The following is a 20,237-nucleotide window of genomic DNA, read 5'->3' on the forward strand; positions in this document are numbered from 1 at the left end:
GTAAGTTTTAAGGAGTGTCTTAAAGGAGGAAGGTGAGGCAGAGAGGCACAGAGGTTTAGGGAGAGTATTCCAGAGCTTGGGGCCTTGGCAGCCGAATGCACAGCCACCAGTGGTGGAGCGACACAAATCGGGGATGCTCAGAAGGCCAGAATTGGAGGAACACCGAGATGTTGGAGGGTTGTGGGACTGGAGATTCCAGAGATAGGGTGGAATGAGGGTAGCGAGGGATTTAAAAACAAGGATAAGAATTTCAAAATCGAGGTGTTTGTGGACCGGGAACCAATGTAGGTCAGCGAGCACAGGGGGTGATGGGTGAACGGAATGGTGCGAATTAGGACAAGGACAGCAAAGTTTTGGATGAGCTTAGGTTTATTTAGAGTGTGTTGAGAATACAGAACCCGCTGCCACAGGAGAATTGCACTGATGTATTTAAGGGGAAGCAAGTTAAGCATATGAGGGAATACAGGGTTATGTTGATAGAGAATGGGTGAGGCTCGAGTGGAGCATAAATGCCAGCATGAAGTGGTTGGGCTGAATGGCCTGTTTCTGTGCTGTATATCCTATGTCATCTTATGTATTTGAAAATAGCTTAATTTCTTCTGAACTATACCTTGCCATCCTGTGTTTATATCTATGATGTGACATTTGGACAAATGTTAAATGATGAGGTTTTACATTTTAGGAGAGAACTTGGCATTCTGGGAGGCTTGCGAAGACTTGAAGTACGGAGAACAGTCAAAGTTCAAAGAAAAAGCTGAGGAGATTTACAAGTGAGTTGATGTGCAGCATCCTCAATAACAACAACTTGCATTTATATAGTGCCTTTAATGCAGTAAATCATCCCAAGGCGCCTCACAGGAGAGTTGTCAAACAAAATCTAACACTGGGCCATATAAGGAGATATTAGGGCAGGTGACCAAAAGCTTGGTCAAAGAGATAGATTTTCAGGAGAAGAGAAAGATAGAGGGGTGAAGAGGTTTAAGGAGGGAATTTAAGAGCTTAGGACCTAGGCAGCTGAAGGCATGGCTACCAATGGTGGAGCGATGGATATCACGGATGCTCAAGAGGCCAGAATTGGAGGAGTATAGATATCTCTGAGGGTTTTTTAGGGCTTTAGGAGGTTACAGAGTGGGGAGCCTCTCTGGTTTTGCCTTTGGCAAATAGAGAGATCCCTAAATCTCGGGTCACGGTCTGACTGGATGGACACTGAAGTGGGGTGTGACTCACTGAAAAAGGGGACCTCACTCCACTTTGCTCAGGTTGGACCTTAACGCCCAATTTATACTGAATTACTTTGATCCAGTGTTAAACTTACAGTGTAAATGCACACATAGTGACAGGGAAAAAAATGGCAGAGGGGTAAAGAATGAAGAAGAGAAATAAAATTAATGTAAAACTTAATTAGAAAGAATGAGGTATAAACATAGAGGGCTCAGTAGCACTCTCGCCTCTGAGTCAGAAGGTAGTGGATTCAAGTCCCACTCCAGGACTTGAGCACATCAATCTAAGCTGACATTCCGGTGCAGGCCTGAGGGAGTGCTGCACTGTCAGAGGTGCCATCTTTCAGATGAGACATTAAACCGAGACCCTGTTTCTCCTCTCAGTTGGATGTAAAAGATTCCAAAGCACTACTTTGAAGTAAGGCTAGGGAGTTCTCACCTGGTCATTGTCACATTGCTGTTTGTGGGAGCTTGCTGTGTGCAAATTGACTCCTGTGTTTCTAACATTACAACAGTAACAATGCTTCAGAAGTACTTAATTGGCTGTGAAGCACTTTGAGACATCCCGAGGTCGTGAATAGTGCTATATAAATGCAAGTCTTTCCTTTTTATTAAGGCGAGTTGAAAAGTTAGGGAAACCAGTAACAGAGGAAAATATTCTCGAATATTTGCTGCCCTGGGATGGATGGTGGGAACATTTACTGTTACAGTAATAAAACACAGTTTAGATCTCATTCAAGATTCATCATGGAAAAATTACAATTGTTTCAGGGAAAAGAGCCATGTAATTCTGTAAAGTTTAGGATACGAGTCTTACTTTCTTGTCTGTTCTTGATGTATCAGGAAGGTGACTTGTAAGTTTTTATAGTAAGGGAAAGGGTGCAAATTATATATTGAATGCTGAATGGGAGGGGTTTTATCTCAATGTAACAAACATTTCTGGTTCCAGTCCTACTCAGGCCCCCTCCCCCAACTCTTTTTCCAGTACATTGATGACTGTATCGGTGCCGTTTCCTGCTCTCACCCCAAACTGGAAAACTTCATCAACTTCGCTTCCAATTTCCACCCTTGTCTCAACTTCACATGTTCCAGCTCCAACACTTCCCTTCCCTTCTCGACTTCTCTGTCTCGATTTCTGGGGTTAGGCTCTCCACTAATATTCAATATAAGCTCACCGACTCCCCCAGCTACCTTGACTACACATCCTCACACCCTGCCTCCTGTAAGGACTCCATTCCATTCTCCCAGTTTCTCTGTCTCTGTCTGCTCTGATGATGTCACTTTCCACATCAGTGCTTCTGATATGACTTTTTCCTCAACCAAGGATTCCCCCACACTGTGGTTGACAGGGCCCTCGACCATGTCCAACCTATTTCCCGCACTTCTGCCCTCACCCCTTCCCCTTCCTCCCAGAACCACGACAGGGTTCCCTTTGTCCTCACTTTCCACCCCATCAGCCTCCACATCCAAAGGATCAACCTCTGCCATTTCCGCCACCTCCAGCACATCTCCCCTCCCATCAGCATTCCGAAGGGACTGTTCCCTCCGCAACACCCTGGTCCACTTCTTCATCACCCCCAACGCCCCATCCCCTTCCCGTGGCGCCTTCCCATGTAATCACAGGAGGTGTAACGCCTGTCCTTTTACCTCCTCTCTCCTCACTATCCAAGGCCCCAAACACTGCTTCCGGGTGAAGCAGCGATTTATTTGTACTTCCTTCAATTTAGTATACTGTATTCGCTGCTCACAATGCGGTCACCTCTATATTGGAGAGACCAAATGTAGATTGGGCGACTGCTTTGTGAAACACCTCCACTCAGTCTGCTAGCATGACCCCGAGCTTCCGGTGCAAGACGAAAAGCCTTGACAACATGTCTCTATTTTCAGCAATACTCATGTTCTGTACTACCAAACGACTATTTGTATACCTTCCTTTTTGTTCTTCTTGCCCCCCCCTCCCCTTTCACTTGCTCAAAGCCCATTACATATCGAACCTTTGCCAGTTCTGATGAAGGTTCACAAACCTGAAACGTTAACTCTGTTTCTCTCACCACAGATGCTGCCAGACCTGCTGAGTATTTCCAGCACTTTCTGTTTTTATTAAGGAAAGGTTTAATCAGACTGTCCTGATATCTGCTACTGTTATACTGCTATTGATTGCTCTCTATATTGTTGCAATAGTTCGTTGTTGAGCAGGGAAGCTTAAGTCAATTTAGATGCAGTGACCACTGAACTGTTGAACTAAAACCTTAAGACAATAGTCAATTTAGTCACCTCTGTACCCCTAAGTGAAAGAGTTCAGAGAACTTCAACTGGTTGATAATAACTACAGGAACAATAGTTAGTTTTGCAGAGGAAACAAATGCTTCATCATATCCTCTCTAATACCTCCTGGCCTACAATCCAAACCCAAAGCTGAAATGGTAGCCTGTTAACAAACAGTAGCAGTCAGTACCTCTTCCTCATTACATAACAAAAACCCACCAATGTACTTTCCTTTGATTTCAGAACGTTCCTGGCGCAGGGAGCGAGGCGTTGGATTAACATTGATGGGAGGACCATGGAGATTACTGTGAAGGGCCTGAAACATCCACATCGCTACGTGCTGGATGCGGCACAGACTCACATTTACATGCTGATGAGAAAGGTCTGCCATTCATTAGTTTTCTCTTTGCAGGTTTCATGGCTTTGTCATTTTGTGACCCCCCGAGTACCTGATTTTTATGAGTGGGAAGGTGGCTCAGTGTTGTCTGTTTTCTCTTCAATAACAACTCCTTATCAAGGCAGTGAGATGAACAAAGGTGTTTCAGGGGTAGCTTTTCAAAGAACGGGTTGCAGCTCCTCCTAACACACTCCTGTCACCCCTTCTTGTTTCTTTTGTGCAGGATTCGTACCCACGTTTCTTAAGATCCCCCATTTACAAGGATACACAGAGTAAGGCGCTCATTCCTGAAGAGACCAAGCAAAAAAGGTCAGCAATGGAATGTTTCCACTCTTAAATTGGTCAAATTAAAGCCGACACTGAGTAATGATCGGGAATGCACTGCCTGCAAGAGAAATGAATGCCAGTTCAACAGTAACTTTTAAAGGGGAATTGGAAAAAATGCAGGACTCCAGGGAAAGGGCGGGGGTGGAGGGGGGGGTGGGGGAGGTGTGGTGGGGGGGGGGCGGTGGAAGGTGGGATTAATTGGCCATCTCTTTCACAGACACGATGGGCTGAATGACCTCCTTCTGTGCTTTATCACTCTATTATTCAATGTGTGACATTCAGAGCCAAGCTGTGAGGTGGATTTGTGGCCAAATGGAGAAACGGTTACAAGGAGGGAAAGCTGTAGTCTCCAGTAGCCTAACACTGACCTGCTGTAGGGTAGCTCATGAGACGGCCTCAATTAACCAGATGTCAGCAAGTAAGATGAGAACATGGCCTTGAAATTGGAAGTCAAGGTGGCTGGCATTTCACAAGCTAAACTGCATGGGTGCTTCCACCATGCTGAATACAGATGTCTAACTTTTAGCTGATGGGAAACTCGGAGACCAGTGATGACAGCTGCCATCAGAAGCATTATGTGGAGACCAGGTTTGTGAACTATGTGTTCATATATCTGGGGTTTAGTTCCTACACTGGGATTGGGTTAAAGAGAGGCAGTCACTTGCTACTGACCCCCTACTTCTATAACTGTGAACAGTTCCGTGCACCACACCTTAGGAAGGATATATTGGCCTTGGAAGGAGCACAGTGTAGATTTACTTTAATGATACCTGGACTCCAGGAGTTAATCTACGAGGAGAAATTAAACAAACTAGAGCTGTATTCCTTGGAATTTAGACGGGTTAGGGGTGATTTGATCAAAGTTTTCAAGATATTAAGGGGAACAGATAGGGTAGATTGACAGAAATTATTTCCGCTAGTTGGGGAGTCTAGGACTAGGGGGAATAGTCTTAACTATTAGAGCCAGACCTTTCAGGAGTGAAATTAGGAAACACTTCTTCACATATAGGGTGGGTAGAAGTCTTCAGCAAAGGGCAATTGATGCTAGATCAATTGTTAATTTTAAATCTGAGATTGATACACTTTTGTTAGCTGAAGGTGTTAAGGAATATTGGGCAAAGGTGGGTAAGTGGAGTTAGATCACAGATCAGCCATGATCTCAATGAATAACAGATCAGGCTTGAGGGGCCAAATGGCCTCTTCCTATGTTCCTATAACTGGTAGAACAGCCTTTCAACGAGAAACATGTTCACCTGTAGCCATAGTGACATAGATAGCGACAGTTCATGGCAAGTTGCACTGCTCTCAACACCATTTAGGATGAGTTAATGGTATTTGCTGTATACTTAATAATAGCCTAAACGCCTGCTAATGACTTGGCCAAAGACCAATTTGTGATTATCCTTTTTGTGGGAGTGATGAACACACAGTATTTGGGGTCATGGTAATTCAAGGTGACTGCCTGACATGGGAGCTGGGAGTTGTTGTAAGCTCAGTAATCCCCTGCCGAATGCGCCAGGGTGCTGTTGATTGACCAGTCTGCCTGGTTCATTGAGTCTATTGAAGAGGGTGGACCTCTCACTGGAAGTTGGGGTTCTACCCACTCAACTTCAGATGACACTATAACCTGCAGGCAGCACCAACAGGAGGTTAATATCTGGACAAGCAGTGGGAAGTTTACCAGTGATTCATCCTGGTAAATTGTCAGATAAATTGTAAGTAAATCCCACAAGTTCTGATAAACCCACTTTCGGCTCAAAACCTTGGACACTGCCAACATGTTCTTGTGTTAGGCGGAACAGGCTCAAAAGGTTGAATGGTCTAAGTCCTGTTCCTATGTTATCTAAGCTTAAGGTAAATGGCCTGTGTCCTTGGAAGGGGAGAGTATACATTCCAATCAGGCAAGTAGAAACTCTAAATGGGTTTCTTAATGGCTTGGCTTGAATGTTCTTAAGCATGGTGCATTTCTAAGTGTATCAGAACGTGACCGAATAGTACAATGGTTAACAAAGAGCAAACGCATGAAAAAAAAATTTGCTACATTAACAAATGTACACCCACAGTGCAGTTAGGGAGGGAGTTCCAGGATTTTGTGACCCAGTGACAGTGAAGGAACAGCGATATTGTTCCAAGTCAGGATGGTGTGTGACTTGGAGGGGAACTTTCAGGTGGTGGTGTTCCCATGCGCCTGCTGTCCTCGTCCTTCTAGTTGGTAGAGGTCACGGGTTTGGAAGGTGCTGTTAAAGGAGCCTTTGTGCGTTGCTGCAGTGCATCTTGTAGATGGTACACACTGCTGCCACTGTGCGTCGGTGGTGGAGGGAGTGAATGTTTAAGGTGGTGGATGGGGTGCTGATCAAGTGGACTGCTTTGTCTTGGATGATGTCAAGCTTCTTAAGTGTTGGAGCAGCACTCATCCAGGCAAGTGGACAGTATTCAATCACACTCCTGACTTGTGCCTTGTAGATGGTGGACAGGCATTGGGGAGTCAGGAAGTGAGTAACTCACTGTAGAATTCCCAGCCTCTGACCTGCTGTTGTAGCCACAGTATTTGTGTGGCTGGTCCAGTTCAGTTTCTGGTCAATGGTAACCCTCAGGATGCTGACGGGGGATTCAGCGATGGTAATGCCATTGAACGTCAAGGGGAGATGGTTAGATTCTCTCTTGTTGGAGATGGTCATTGCCTGGCACTTTTGTGGCACAAATGTTACTTGTCACTTATCAGCCCAAGCCTGAATGTTGTCCATCTTTGAGATTCTTTTTGGCTAGAAACTGTGCTGGAAACTAAAAGGGACTGGAGAGGTGATTAGGTGATTGGTTTTGAAAAACTTGGAGGTCTTGGGGTGCAGGTTTTGGTTCAAATCCCAGGTACAATTAATAGGTCTTTCATGATTTCAGGATTTTTGCGTGCAGGTGGAATTGGTATCCTGCATGGAAGGGTTGAATGTCCCTCTGTAACATCCCCCATGCCCACCTCTTTCTCAGCAGCTCACCTGCTGCTGAAACCCTGTCGACACGACTATTCCACTGCTCTCCTGCCCGATTATTACGTTGCTGTTTGTGGGATCTTGCTGTGCACACATTCGCTGCCTCATTCCCTACATTACAACAGTGACTACACTTGTAAAAAATAATATACTTATTTGGCTGTAAAGCGGGTTGGGATGTCCTGAGGTTGTGAAAGGTGCTGTATAAAATACAAATCTGGCTATCTTTCTTTCAGACAGTAAGTTCCCAATAGAAACTGTGTCTTTAGGTGGCGGTTTTAATTGTTCTCTGAAGGCAAGGGAGGGAGGGAGAGCAAGAGGAATGTAAGAAATTTAAAGAAACTATTTTCTTTTTATATCACATCTAAGGATATAGTTTCACAAGCAGTAAACTACTTTAAAAGTGCAGCATTCATGCTAATTCTACCACAGCCAAGTTTGACGAATTCACTGGAGACTAGGGATTGCAGATCTACGTAGCACAGTGGGTGGTGTATCTACTCACTATTATCAGGCGGGGGGAGGGTGCTAGGGAGAGTAATTTATCATTCATGTATAGACCTGCAAACATGGCAGACATGATCACGGTTTTCATGTGTCTTATATGATTATATTTTGTTGTTTTCAGTAACTTCCCTTTCATGAAGAGACACAGACGTTCCAGTCCCAGCCCTGTAATCCTGCGGCAGCTTGAGCTGGAGGCGAGAGCGAAAGCAGCCGCTAGTGGGACGAAGGTGGTCGACATAACACAGGTTATGAGCAAGTTAGATCGCAGGAACCGGCTGCAGCAGGAGCCTCCCAAACAAGAGGCGCAGTAAAGACCCTCGGGGAAATGCTAAACCATCACTTCCGCAAAATGCTCAACAAATTAATAAACATTTAACGCAGATAGGGCATGTACCCAGTGCTCGAAGTGTGAGAGTATGGGGCACAGGTGTTGGCACCAGCACCTCTCCAAGCTGTAATATCACTTTATTGTGAGCTCCCCTCCACACGTTCCCCTCCTGCCTCTTCGCTCCAGCCTCTTCCTTTCTGCCCCTCTTCCTACCCCTCCAACCTTTCCCCTCCACCCTCCCATTCTAATGCTGCCCTCCTGCCCCTCCCCAACCTTCTCCAACCCTCCTGCCTCTGCTCTCCAATCTCCCCACTCATTCTAAGCCACAGTGGCCAAGGAATACTGTGGGTGGATTTCACCCAGGCATGTAATGAACCTTCTCTGTAAATGGGCATTGTTTGCATGGGAAAGCATTGTTTGCTAAGCCTTTACTTTGCTTGTTTACCAATGACCCGATAATGTAATTCACGTTGAAATGCACCATTGCGTCAATTGCACAGAACACTTTTGTGGCAAAATTCTTCTCTCCTTGACCCAATACAAAAGTTGCAGTATACCCAGTCACTTAGAAGTTCTTCACCACATTCCACTTAGGCAGCGGACATTTTTATTACACAAGTAAGGAACTTTATTGATCACCAGACTAATGAAACGAGGCATCTATTGATTTTATTACCACTAAGCTGTGGCACCACACTGGCTGGGAATTTCCTCAGCACTGCTTCGCCAGTGGAAATCATAAATAGGCTCTTTGACACACTTGTGGTAAAGTTGTGGGGGTGGTGTAGGATCAGCTCCCAGGAAATTCCCAACTATTGCCTTGATTAATGGAATCCAGTGTAATTATTGTATATTCATATAATATCTTGTTACGTCTCTCACAAGCATCTCAAAATGCCTCAGTTACAGTAAGCCACTTTGCAATGCAATGACTGTTGTTCTGTAGTGAAATGCAGCAACCATTTTGCATTTAGCGATATCCTACAAATGGCTATGAGGGGATTGAGCACTTCATCTGCTTTTTTTGGGGAGTTTTCTCCAGGAAGGAATGTTAGCCAGAACACTGAAAGGACTGTTCTTTAACATCTACCCAAACAGGCAGACGGGTCCGTATCACATCTGAAGGATCGGAGTAGCTCTTGCACCCTAACTCATGAGCAAGGGGCTGTCACAGCTGAGCCAAGCTGACACTAAACAGCTGATTTACCAAATGTGAGACCCCAACGCAGAGCTTTATCCTCTGGGAGCAGGTCCGCTGCCCACAATTTTCTGTCTGGTGTGCGCTGCCAGTAAGCCTCTGAAAATCAGCCTTAGTGATTTTTTGTTTTTTAATAACACTCCTGTGAAGCACCTTGGGATATTTTGCTACACGAGAGACATCATATTATTCCAGGTTGTTACTCTTGGTACAAATGCACCAACTAAATGCTATTTAGAACTAGGCTACATAATCCAAGTCAGGACTGGTTGCAGATAATCTTTTCATGCAAGTGGTGCCCGTTATCCAATTGTTTATAAGCGTGAGATTGGCTGATCCATTCAATTTTACATTCCTTCCCAAGTGCAATCCAAACTCATCCTAGCGTCCCACACTATCACACCCCCACCATTCCACACCCCCCTGCCCATCATACTTACCTACTCCCCATCATCCCACAACGCCTGCCATCACCATCCCTTGTGCCACTTTGTTTTAAGCTTCCCTTCGAGCCCTGAGTATAATGTACCTATCTAAGACTGTGCCAATGTCTATGCAAATCTAAATATTGGCTATTGAATGCAGTTGCCAGCAATAACCAGTGTAAAAGCTGAAGCTGTTGTCATTTGTTGGTGAGATCTAATATTTCTTGTCTTCAGCTAATTATTTCCAGCAGTTCTTGAGGTCACTGAAGGTTTGCAAAGGAGTCTAAGTTGGCCAGGTGGAAGGGTTCAGAGGCTAATCCTTATTCAAGCTGCACCACTCGAGTTTATCTCTTGACAGGCAACTGAGTGGCAGCATTTTGGGTGAAGTGCGTGATCTGGTTGTGTGGTTCATGGGAATGTGGGGGAGCTGGCGGGTAATGCGTATCAGAGTCTGACAAGAGCTGCTGAGAAGAGGAATAGAAAATCACAAAAAAACACTCAATAGAATAAAGAATGACTACTGCACTTACACAGAACAAGTCATCTGCTGACCAAGAGCTATGCAAACACAGGCTTGGGTTCATTACATTACCCTTCGCAACTCTGAAATGAAAAATTGTGTAAAAAACTGATGACCTTTGCAATGCTACTTTCAGGATAAATGCCTACTTTATGAAAATTAGTTGCAAAGAATGATATATCTTGCCTTCTAGTTGATTTCTGACTGTTTCTGTTCAAGTTTTGAATATTTTCTTGCAGTGAATTCTGATGTCATCTTCAGGATGCTGACTGGGTGAGGTTACTGAAAGTTGATGGGTTACCATCAGTAGGTGCTGCCATTTTCACAGGTTGCTGGTTCGGGGTTACTAAAGTTGAAAGCGCAGTGGGGATGAGTCAAAAAGCTGAAACAACACAGGTTACGCCAGTCTTGTACTCAGGTTTTTGCCCTGTGAAAGTGGAAATTCAGCACAAAAAAAACGGAGCAGCCAAATCTCACTCTGGTCTGTGACAGCTTCTCTGCCAAGGCCCAAAGAGTAGGTTGATGTTCGCATTGGTGGTGTGGGGGGGGGGGGGGGGGGGGGGAGGGGGGCAATACTGTCAGCTGCCATGATAACCACCACAGCTGACACAACACTTCAAACCCCAATGTGTACTATAGGTTGTACTGATTGAGCCACATCTGGCTCAATAACACTGCCAAACCCACATAGTTTAAGCAAAATGATTCAATGCAAACAACAGAAATAAACCAAAGGGATATTAAAGTTAATGGGAGTGTTTGTAGCCACTGTTTTTAAAGAGTTCTTGATGGTGACACTTTTAATATTTGTATTAAGGCAATAATTAGGGTAAGCATGACTGTACCAATAAGAGATATGGCTTGAGAACAGTTTCAATTACCTCGTAATTGTAAGTCATTGGCCCTGAAAATTTGAATTCTTTACTTCTTAATGTACAATTGATGAGGGAATGTAATGTTTACTGTTTTCTCTTGCACTATGTTTGCTGGTCTTTTCACTAGTGTCCAATCATTTTGATGCTTGGTCTCATTGTGTAATTGATTATCGTGAGGGAGCAGGTGAAGGCCATCTGGCACAATCAAATCACTGCCCGAAATATTGAGTGTGTTTTGTTTGTGGAAATCATTTGTAAGATGTTGTTTCCTTTTGTTGCAAAAGATTTTTTTTGCATATGCATTGACTCAGTTAAGTAATGTAATGTTGGTTTGGGTGTCCTGAAATTTTCGCTCGAAATATCTGGGTGGGAGTGAGGGGCTCTGGGAAGTATTCCACTGAGCTTTAATTATCTCGAACATTTCCTGTGGAGGGTCCACGACAGTGCAGGTCGTCCGGGGTCTGTAGGAAAGAAAGGGCCTCCAAGTTCAGCAGTCTCTCTTTTTAAAAAAGGGTCTCAGTTAGCATTGTGCTTGGTTCATTTAAAGCTTCTATTCTCTGCTATTGTTTAGCTGACCCTGTCATCTTCTTGGATATATTTTTGCAGTCTTTCATCTTTGCTTTAATTTCATGCAGTGCTGCTGGTGACTCCATAATAGTCTGCTCTGAAATAACGATATGTCACGGCTAGAATATCTGCACACTTTACAAACTTCAGTTCACCGTGACTCCCAAAAACTGGTTCACAGAAGTACAGACTACAGGAGATAACATGCAATAGGAGTGAATTATATCTGAGAAAACATAGAGATATTCAAAAATCATAAGGGGTCTGGGCAAAGTCGATGGGGAGAAACATGAAAGGATCAAAAACGAGAGGGCACAGATTTAAAATAAATAGTAAAAGAAGCAAAAGTGACATGAGGAAAAACTTTTCACGCAGCGAGTGGCTAAGGTCTGGAATACATTGCCTGAGAATGTGGTGGAGGCAGATTCGATTGAAGCATTCAAAAGGGAATTAGACTGTTATGTGAAAAAGAAGAATGTGCGGGGTTATGGGGAGAAGACAAGGGAATGGCAGGAGAATCGGTGGCCTCCATCTGCACTGTAACAATTCTGTGATTCTGTGAAAACACACAGGTAGTAGGAGACTATGTATATGAGGTAGCACACAGGTAGTTGGGAGTTATATATAATATATAGGAGTGAGCTACCTACAAGGAAACATGCAGGTTGTAGGAAGTTATACATCAGATAATACACAAAAGTCTGTTACAATGGAGTAATGTATTGGTTCAATTAACAAGTAGTAGAAACAGGCTCAAGCAGTTTATATGTGTCGTCACAACTTTGAGGTGTATTACTGTTTTGAAGCAGATTTAAATTTACAATGTGTAGAGAACAAGTAATTTTTTTCTAGTTTTAGTGAGATCTGCAGTTATGACATGATAGTTTTCAAGTAGTCGATACCAGCTTGTCTTACATGATTCAGCTGCAGTGAGTGATGTGATGGAGTATTAGACAAAATCAGGGTGTCACAGCATGGGAAGAAGTGGGTTTGCACCCATAATGGACCCACACACCACTGAGTTCCTGGCCGTAGCTGTATTGCTGTGGGATGGGAGGGAGCAGCAGAGCCCACATTTTCAGAGAGAATGGAAGGAGATTTGCCACTGAGATGCTCTCTCACAATTCCCAATGGAGGGCAGGTTTCCCATAAGACATTGGTAAAGCAAGGAAGAGAAAAAAGGGTTTGGACAATAAGTAACTGGAGTGCCAGTGTCCCACTTGATTCAAACCACGGTGACACTAAACCATGCAGGTTAAACAAGTGTGCTACTGTAATATATTCTTCAAACTATCACGGTATCATCTTTTCACTGTGTGTTGCAAACTATAAAACATACCCCCGATCTAACCACCCTGTTCTAAAAGGCTCCCTCTTTTTGTCACATGACACCTGTCAAAATAGAACTGAATATTCATAATGATAGCAGTTAGTGGCAGTAACAGAAGATAGAATTTCTGATCAAAATTCTGAAAAGGTCAACATATGAACAATGATGGACAAGTCTCAGTGGTCGGTCCAGCCTGTCCCTCACAATTGCAATGCCTTGTTCCTCACAATATATACACCACTGACAACCCACCCAAAGGCTCGGAGGAGAGGCAAAATATAAATAAAAACCTAGCCCGGAGTGGGGGGGTGTGTTGTTGGGGAGTGGGTGGAAATCTGGAAAATTCCGCTCGGTCTCTCCTTAGGTGATTTCACCTAGTCCAGGAGGCTACTCTGGGCCTGATTAATTGTACCTGTCTTTTGTTCGAGGTGATCTCTGCCCCAGCCAGATAACAGATCCAGCTCCCCCTTGAAGGAATTTAGTTCATCAGCTTTCACCACACGAGATGGCAGCCTGTTCCGCAGGTTCACCAATCTCTGGGAAAAGATTCACCTCCTAACATCTAATTCTGGTGTTACGTATCCTGAGATTATTATGTGGGGTGTGTCACATATTTTCTGTATTTTAAAAACTACATTCCACAAACTGGAGCCTCCTGTGAAAGTGTGAACAGTGGATTTTCAGAATGACATGTTTTGGCTGCAGATTTTATTTCATGTTCATTTAATGAAAATAAAGTAGTGTCAATCATCGCACATCTGCTTTGCGTGTCTTCTGTTGCGTCTGTTGATGTTCTCATCCTGTGCCAAACTCTGTATTATCCTGGATTTTATATTTTGTGTTGCATTGTAAAACTCCAAATTCGTTGCCTCATTTTCATGGTGTCTTTCACATGTTGCTGTTCAAAGATTCTTCCTGTGCCTCCGACGCAATCATTGTTGTTGAACTCCATCTGATGCCTGTTTGCATCTTTATTTGAAAGTCTAAGGCATGCACCTTTTATTCAAAGCAAATCCCTGACACGTTCCCTTCTCTTTTGTGCAAGGTCTAATATCAACTATATCAACATGAAGCATGGCTTCATTTTGTGCTAAAATAATCACTGTTGTGACAAACTCCCTCTCCAGACATTCCTTGTTATTCATTATGGCCAAAAGAACTTGCATGATTGGAAGGCTCCACCTGCTGGCTATTGATGAGTTTGAACTGTAGACTAACTCATTTAGCCAGGAACCATGGTGGGAGCATCCTTTCTAATCCTGCCTCAGGTATTTCAACATTTCTCCACTCCATCCAATTCACTTTTGCCTCATTTTCTCCCAACAACCACTCCCAACCCCCAGTCATACCAAAGGCGTATTTCAAACCATTTTTCCTGTTGTTTCTATCACCCACTTACTTTCCTTGTGCTTTCCACACATGGCCTCAAGCATCATGTAGCCTGATGCCAGACATATGCCTACGCTACTCTGTAATTGACTGCTGGGAGGTGAACACAGCAGTGTCCTGGTACAATGCCCTCCCTGGGTTTATCTGTTAGCTGCTCAGGGCTTTCAGTCACCAGCACGGATGCAGTTGGGAATCCAGTACATGGAGGACAGCAGGTGTGCAGATACATCCTGCTGCTGCTGACAGGGTGGTGCACTGCTATCACTCCAAGCTGTGTGTAATTTACACTTCCTTTTGGAGGGTGACAATTTGTTTCTTCCAGAAATGGCTTTCTGTATACCCGTAAAAATAAAATAGAGAATTTAAATTAAGCAAGGGGACTTTCCTCTTTTGCATGGTGTCAAAAAATACCGCTATTAATGGCGAAGGGGACAAAAGCTAAAATGTTACTGGAAATAGTAAAAAACTTGCAATTTTCAACCCAAAAACAAAACCCCCAGAGACAGGCATTACACTGCTCCTCAACCTCATTACCGTTTCCTCAATGTCCCCATGCTTAGCCTTGGTCATGTAATGCTTAAAAAATAGCACACTTTAAAATAAAAGCAAATGATTTGTTTATCATCAACACTATACATTGCAGCCACCTGGGTGTCTATTAATAATTCTGTTTTGGAATTCATAAACCTTTCACATACTCTAGGTGGTCCTTGATGCTTATTAGAGTTCCCTCAAAGAGTTACAAGCTTGTGGCTTGCTCACAGATATCTATTTTCTGCTCATTTTGGCACACTTAAGTTATTGAGGGTTAAATAAATAAATAGCCAAAAGGATGCTGTAATTCTTTTTAAATTTTAGCAACCAACATTCAAAACCATTATAATAAGAGCAAAATACTGCAGATGCTGGAACTCTGAACTGAGAACAGAAAGTGCCAGAAATACTCAGCAGGTCTGGCAGCATCTGTGTAGAGAGAAGCAGAGTTAACGTTTCAGGTCTGTGACCTTTCATCAGAACTCAATTCAACAGAATTCTGATGAAGGGTCACAGACCTAAAACGTTAACTCTGTTTCTCTCTACACAGATGCTGCCAGACCTGCTGAGTATTTCCAGCATTTTCTGTTCTCAATTCAAAACCATTATGTTCCTTTCCCTAATATTCAAAGACTGATCCTGCAACTATATGTCAATGGAAATAGTCACACAATGGGGGTAGATTGTGACTTTGTGTAATAGTGTAGAATGGGTGATAGTGAATCAGCTGCTCATTTTACATCTCTCCACATTCCTATTTCCAATCGTATCTTTTTTTAAATTGATTCATGGGATGTGGGCGTCACTGGCTAGGCCAGCATTTATTGCCCATCCCTAGGTGCCTTTCAGAAGGTGGTGATGAGCTGCCTTCTTGAACCGCTGCAGTCCATGGGAGGTAGGTACACCCATAGTGCTGTTAGAAAGGGAGTTCCAGGAATTTGACCCAGCGACTGAAGGAACGGCGATATAGTTCCAAGTCAGGATGGTGTGTGGCTTGGAGGTGAACCTGCAGGTGCTGGTGTTCCCATGCACCTGTTGCTCTTGTCCTTTTAGGTGATAGAGGTTGTGGTTTTGGAAAGTGCTGTTGAAGGAGCCTTGGTGAGTTGCTGCAGTGCATCTTGTAGCTGGTAGACACTGCTGCCACTGTGCATCGGTGGTGGAGGGAGTGACTGTTGAAGGTGGTGGATGGGGTGCCAATGAAGTGTGCTGCTTTGTCCTGGATGGTGTCAAGCTTTTTGAATGTTGTTGGAGCTGCACCCATCCAGGCAAGTGGAGAGTATTCCATCCAGGCGAGTGCCTTGTATCTGACCACACATATCTCCTGGTGGGGAAGCACTCAAAAGTATATCAGCAGTCAGTGTCTATTATTGAGCAAAATGCATGGCCTACTGCTTGTCAGGCATCTCACTTGAGCAACACATCACCCAGCTCACACTGGCTCACTTCTGCACTGATTTTGCCCAGCATTTTTGGGTTATTAGAAAGTGCTGTCCGATTCTTACACTATCATAGCGAGATCTTCCATTTATATCGCAACTTAACATGTCACTCAGAATCATTCCAAAGGACTTCACATAAAATGAATCACTCTGAAGTGCAGTAACTGTTGTTATTTCTCTGAGGCTCAAGTCACACTCATGCTGAGCAGATCCCTAAACAACGATGTTCTCCGTGCCTACGTCAGGACAATAGATTTGCTCAAACAATGGATGACAGGTGTTAGACCAATGGCAGGGGCACTCCAAGCAATGGCAAGGGGCAGTGGGTGCCAGGCTTTCCCCCCTTCCTTGGTCCCCTTTAGAGGTCTAAACTGAAACCACCCCTCCAGGTGGGCCCCACTTCTGCCATGGAAGGGGCCAGCATGCCCGCTATAACAGGGCTTATGATGCCAAGGGTACAGTGAAGACTTATTGCGGCCATGGTGGCAGGAACACTCATTGTAAGAAGTCCTTGTCGCTCCCCCACCCCACCCCGATCACAAGGGCCTTACCAGAGGCTCTGCATGGCAAGGTCCTACGTAAACTGGAACTCAAGGCTGCGACTCAGCATTCCTGGCTTCCAATGTAGAATCCAACATTTCCAGTGGTCTCCCAGTATAGTTATGGCAGGAGTGACAGAATGGGTGCAGATTTTCTGACCCATTAGATTTATAATGGAGGGCACAAAAGCATAACCACGACTGCCTTCCTTTATCCGTTGTCATGGCAACAGGTCGGGAAGGGAACTTTAATCTGGACCAGGAACAACACTGCCCCCATGGCCAATGTTTAAAAAAACTAAAGCAGACCCCCACCACATGAAGGAAAATCTATCCCTGCAGTGTCATCATTCCCAGCAAACTATGGTTATCTTATTTAATTTGCTTAATATACACATGAAAGCCACTGGTTGTGTCATCCATTGCCTTGTTTTCTAGGTCCTCCTTTATCAATAGCTGCAATATGATCCTTTTGCCTGTCAGGACCCTGTAATGGATTTTTGTTGTACTTTATGGGTTGTACAGGCAGTAAGCAGAAAATGACTTTGGAATTCTCTACCCCAGAGAGCTGTGGATGCTCAGTTGTTGAGTATATTCAAGACTGAGATTGACCGGTGTTTGGGCACTAAAGGATTCAAAGGATATGGGGATTGGGCAGGAAGTGAAGTCAAAGTAGAAGATCAGCCCTGATCTTTTTGAATGGCAGAGTAGGCTCGAGGGGTCATTTCTTATGTTCTGAACCTTTTTTCTTTTTTTTTTTAATAGATATGTAGGTTTACCGCACCTGTTCCCCACCTGACAGTGTACACAGGCTTATGTATCCCACCTTGTTCCTCAAGCCCATCCTTATCCAATCTTGCCAACAGTGACCTGCCCTTCTACATTCCACTACCAAACAGTGCCATCTGCCCCTCACCGATCAGCGTAGCCATAGACAGCACCCCAGCAATGGAAAGAAAATGGGAGCAAAATCGTTCTATTTCTAATCAATTTTCCTCAGTTGCTGAAAGCACAGAGCTTTCTATTGGCTCTGAATCGAGCACCTGCAACGTGGCACCTGGGACCATGGAAACCAAACCTGCTCATAAATCCAAAATGACTCTGTCCTTCAGCAGGTTTTTGAAGCGGGGATATACAAATTCACCAGTCTTCGCAACTTTGTCTCCCAAGTGCATCTCGTTGAACAATAGAAAGATCCAGCCCTTAAATGGTGAAGAGAAACAGCTACAGCAAAAGCCAAGAAGAGTGTCCAAGTAAGCAATTTCACTTTGCTTCCACTGTTTTTTCAATCTATTTTATATCTCAATTAATAAGTTTAATACCTTGAAGAGTTTTAGGAACAATAGTAGGCTAATCGGGCCCTCGAGCCTCTTCTGCCATTCAGTTAGATCATGGCTGATCTGCACCTCAATTCTAATTCCCTGCTTTTGTTCCATATCACTTGATACCATTACAAAAAGATCTGAGTCTTGAAAGCTTCAGCAGAACCAACATTCACAATATTATTAGGGGAGAGCGTTCCTGATTTCTACTACCCTTTGTGTGAAGAGCATGTCTGCATTTAAAACAAGTCAATGCTTTCCGGATGGATGAATACAATGCACAATATACAATGCATATTGAGGCACACAGGCCAATTCAGAAAGGTTTCAACACAATCTCTCTAGCACATCCTGCGATAATAAATTAGTGGGGGGTGGGGGGGTGGTGCAGGGCTATGGAATCAGTGGTAGGGGCACTACAATTGTCATCAGTGTTTCTGGACTGGGAAGGAGTGGAATTGGACAGGAGTGAGCTGAGCTGCGACACCCAAATGCTGACACCGTTCCAATGCTCACTGAGCTGAAGAGTGACCAGTTGACCCAGGTACTGGAGTGCGTTGGTGCTCATGGAACTGTATCCCAAATGAGTCAGCACTTTCAGAAAGGGACAAAAAGAGAAATTGAGGATAGACAGTCAAACAATGAAGACACCTAAAACAACCTGTGAGGCTTAAAGCATTTAGAGATTTTTTAACTGCTTGTTATATTTGATTTCTGTTCTCTCAGCTTTTTCCAAATCAAAGTAGACATCCCAAACGAGTGCAGAATTTACCCCATAGACTCTGAGGACGAGGGTGAAGATTGTCACAGCACCTACAGGAACTCTGCGAAGGAAGTCATTTGCCCTTGGGAAAGTGTGGCAGAGGAAAGTAAAGCAGGATGATGGGAGTTCACGTTAAGGCCAACGGACTTTGAGATACCCAAGTACTTGAGCTGCCTTAATTCCAGTATCAGGAAACCAGCTCTTCTGCTATGTTGGCAAATACTGTTAAAGAAACACGCAGCTTTTTGATGTTGTTTCATTTGTCATATTCTTCTTCAGTTAATGATTATAAATCTTCACTTTTATTTCTCTTGACAGAGCAATTTCTGCTCTCTCATCCAGGTTGCCATGACATTGCCTTTTTCTGCTAAGAACTGTGGGTGACTAAAGTCTTAACAACACAAAAACAGCTGTTGTACAGAAGTGAGCTTTAACAAAGAACTGTGAGACTTCAACTGCATCATCTGCCCAGAATTCCTCCCAGGAAAATATGCCATAGCAACCTGGAACATCCAAATAAGTGACCGATGGAGTCACAAACAGCAAAGGGATGATTTAGTAACTGCAGAGTTGGGCTTGCAATGCAATAAAAAATGGTTTCATGTCTTCGTTTATTTTCCATTGAGATTCACTTTATACATCAGAATAGAGAATGTACACATGTGCCGCCAATGATAGTCCGAAGCCCCTGTTGTTTAAGAACCTTCCCTATTTGGACTGTAAATGGAACCATCAGATTATAATGATTTAGTTCTAGCTAAGACAGAAGAATTTCTAATTTTTTTGTGTGAAGATACATAATATCAATGATGATCTTGTTGGCACCAGAACTCTTTAAGTTGTACATGATGTTATTGTATACATTTCTACTTTTATAAAAGAAAAATTTGCATTTATATAGCGTCTTTCACAACCACCAGATGTTCCAAAGCGCTTTACATTCAATGAAGTACTTTTGAAGTGTAGCCACTGTTGTAATGTAGGAAATAATATATGGAATCATATGAACAGTGTATTCGTAACAGTGACTCAATGACGTATGTTAACTAGTTAATACATTCAATAGCCCAAGTGCTTTCCAGATGTTGTAACATACACAAGACATTGTGTAACCCTTCACTGAAATGCAAAAAGAAAGTTGTGCAAAGTTCCCCTACTGGCTTTAGTGCTAAATGCTGCTAGCAAAAGTATCAATCTAACAATAGTCACAACTCCACTTGTGTTATACAATGATGTGATTTTGATACTGTGGGGAAAATATTAGCAGTAATAAAGCACTCTAGATATTTATGAAATAATGAGAATATA

At 43.6% G+C, this 20,237-nt stretch overlaps 1 protein-coding gene across 1 annotated transcript in view; it reads left to right on the forward strand.

Moving 5' to 3' along the window:
• rgs9b (regulator of G protein signaling 9b) overlaps positions 1 to 19,049 on the forward strand; it is a 166,137-nt gene extending 147,088 nt beyond the window's left edge. The window contains exons 14-19 of the mRNA XM_068058719.1: positions 683 to 770; positions 3,729 to 3,867; positions 4,106 to 4,191; positions 7,822 to 7,945; positions 17,610 to 18,097; positions 18,893 to 19,049. Of these exons, the coding sequence (XP_067914820.1) occupies positions 683 to 770; positions 3,729 to 3,867; positions 4,106 to 4,191; positions 7,822 to 7,945; positions 17,610 to 18,097; positions 18,893 to 19,049 (1,082 nt within the window). The remainder of the gene's footprint in view (positions 1 to 682; positions 771 to 3,728; positions 3,868 to 4,105; positions 4,192 to 7,821; positions 7,946 to 17,609; positions 18,098 to 18,892) is intronic.
• The last annotated feature ends 1,188 nt before the right edge of the window (positions 19,050 to 20,237 follow it).

The sequence above is a fragment of the Heterodontus francisci genome, chromosome 26, assembly GCF_036365525.1.
Source record: "Heterodontus francisci isolate sHetFra1 chromosome 26, sHetFra1.hap1, whole genome shotgun sequence".
In the NCBI taxonomy this organism is placed as follows: domain Eukaryota; kingdom Metazoa; phylum Chordata; class Chondrichthyes; order Heterodontiformes; family Heterodontidae; genus Heterodontus; species Heterodontus francisci.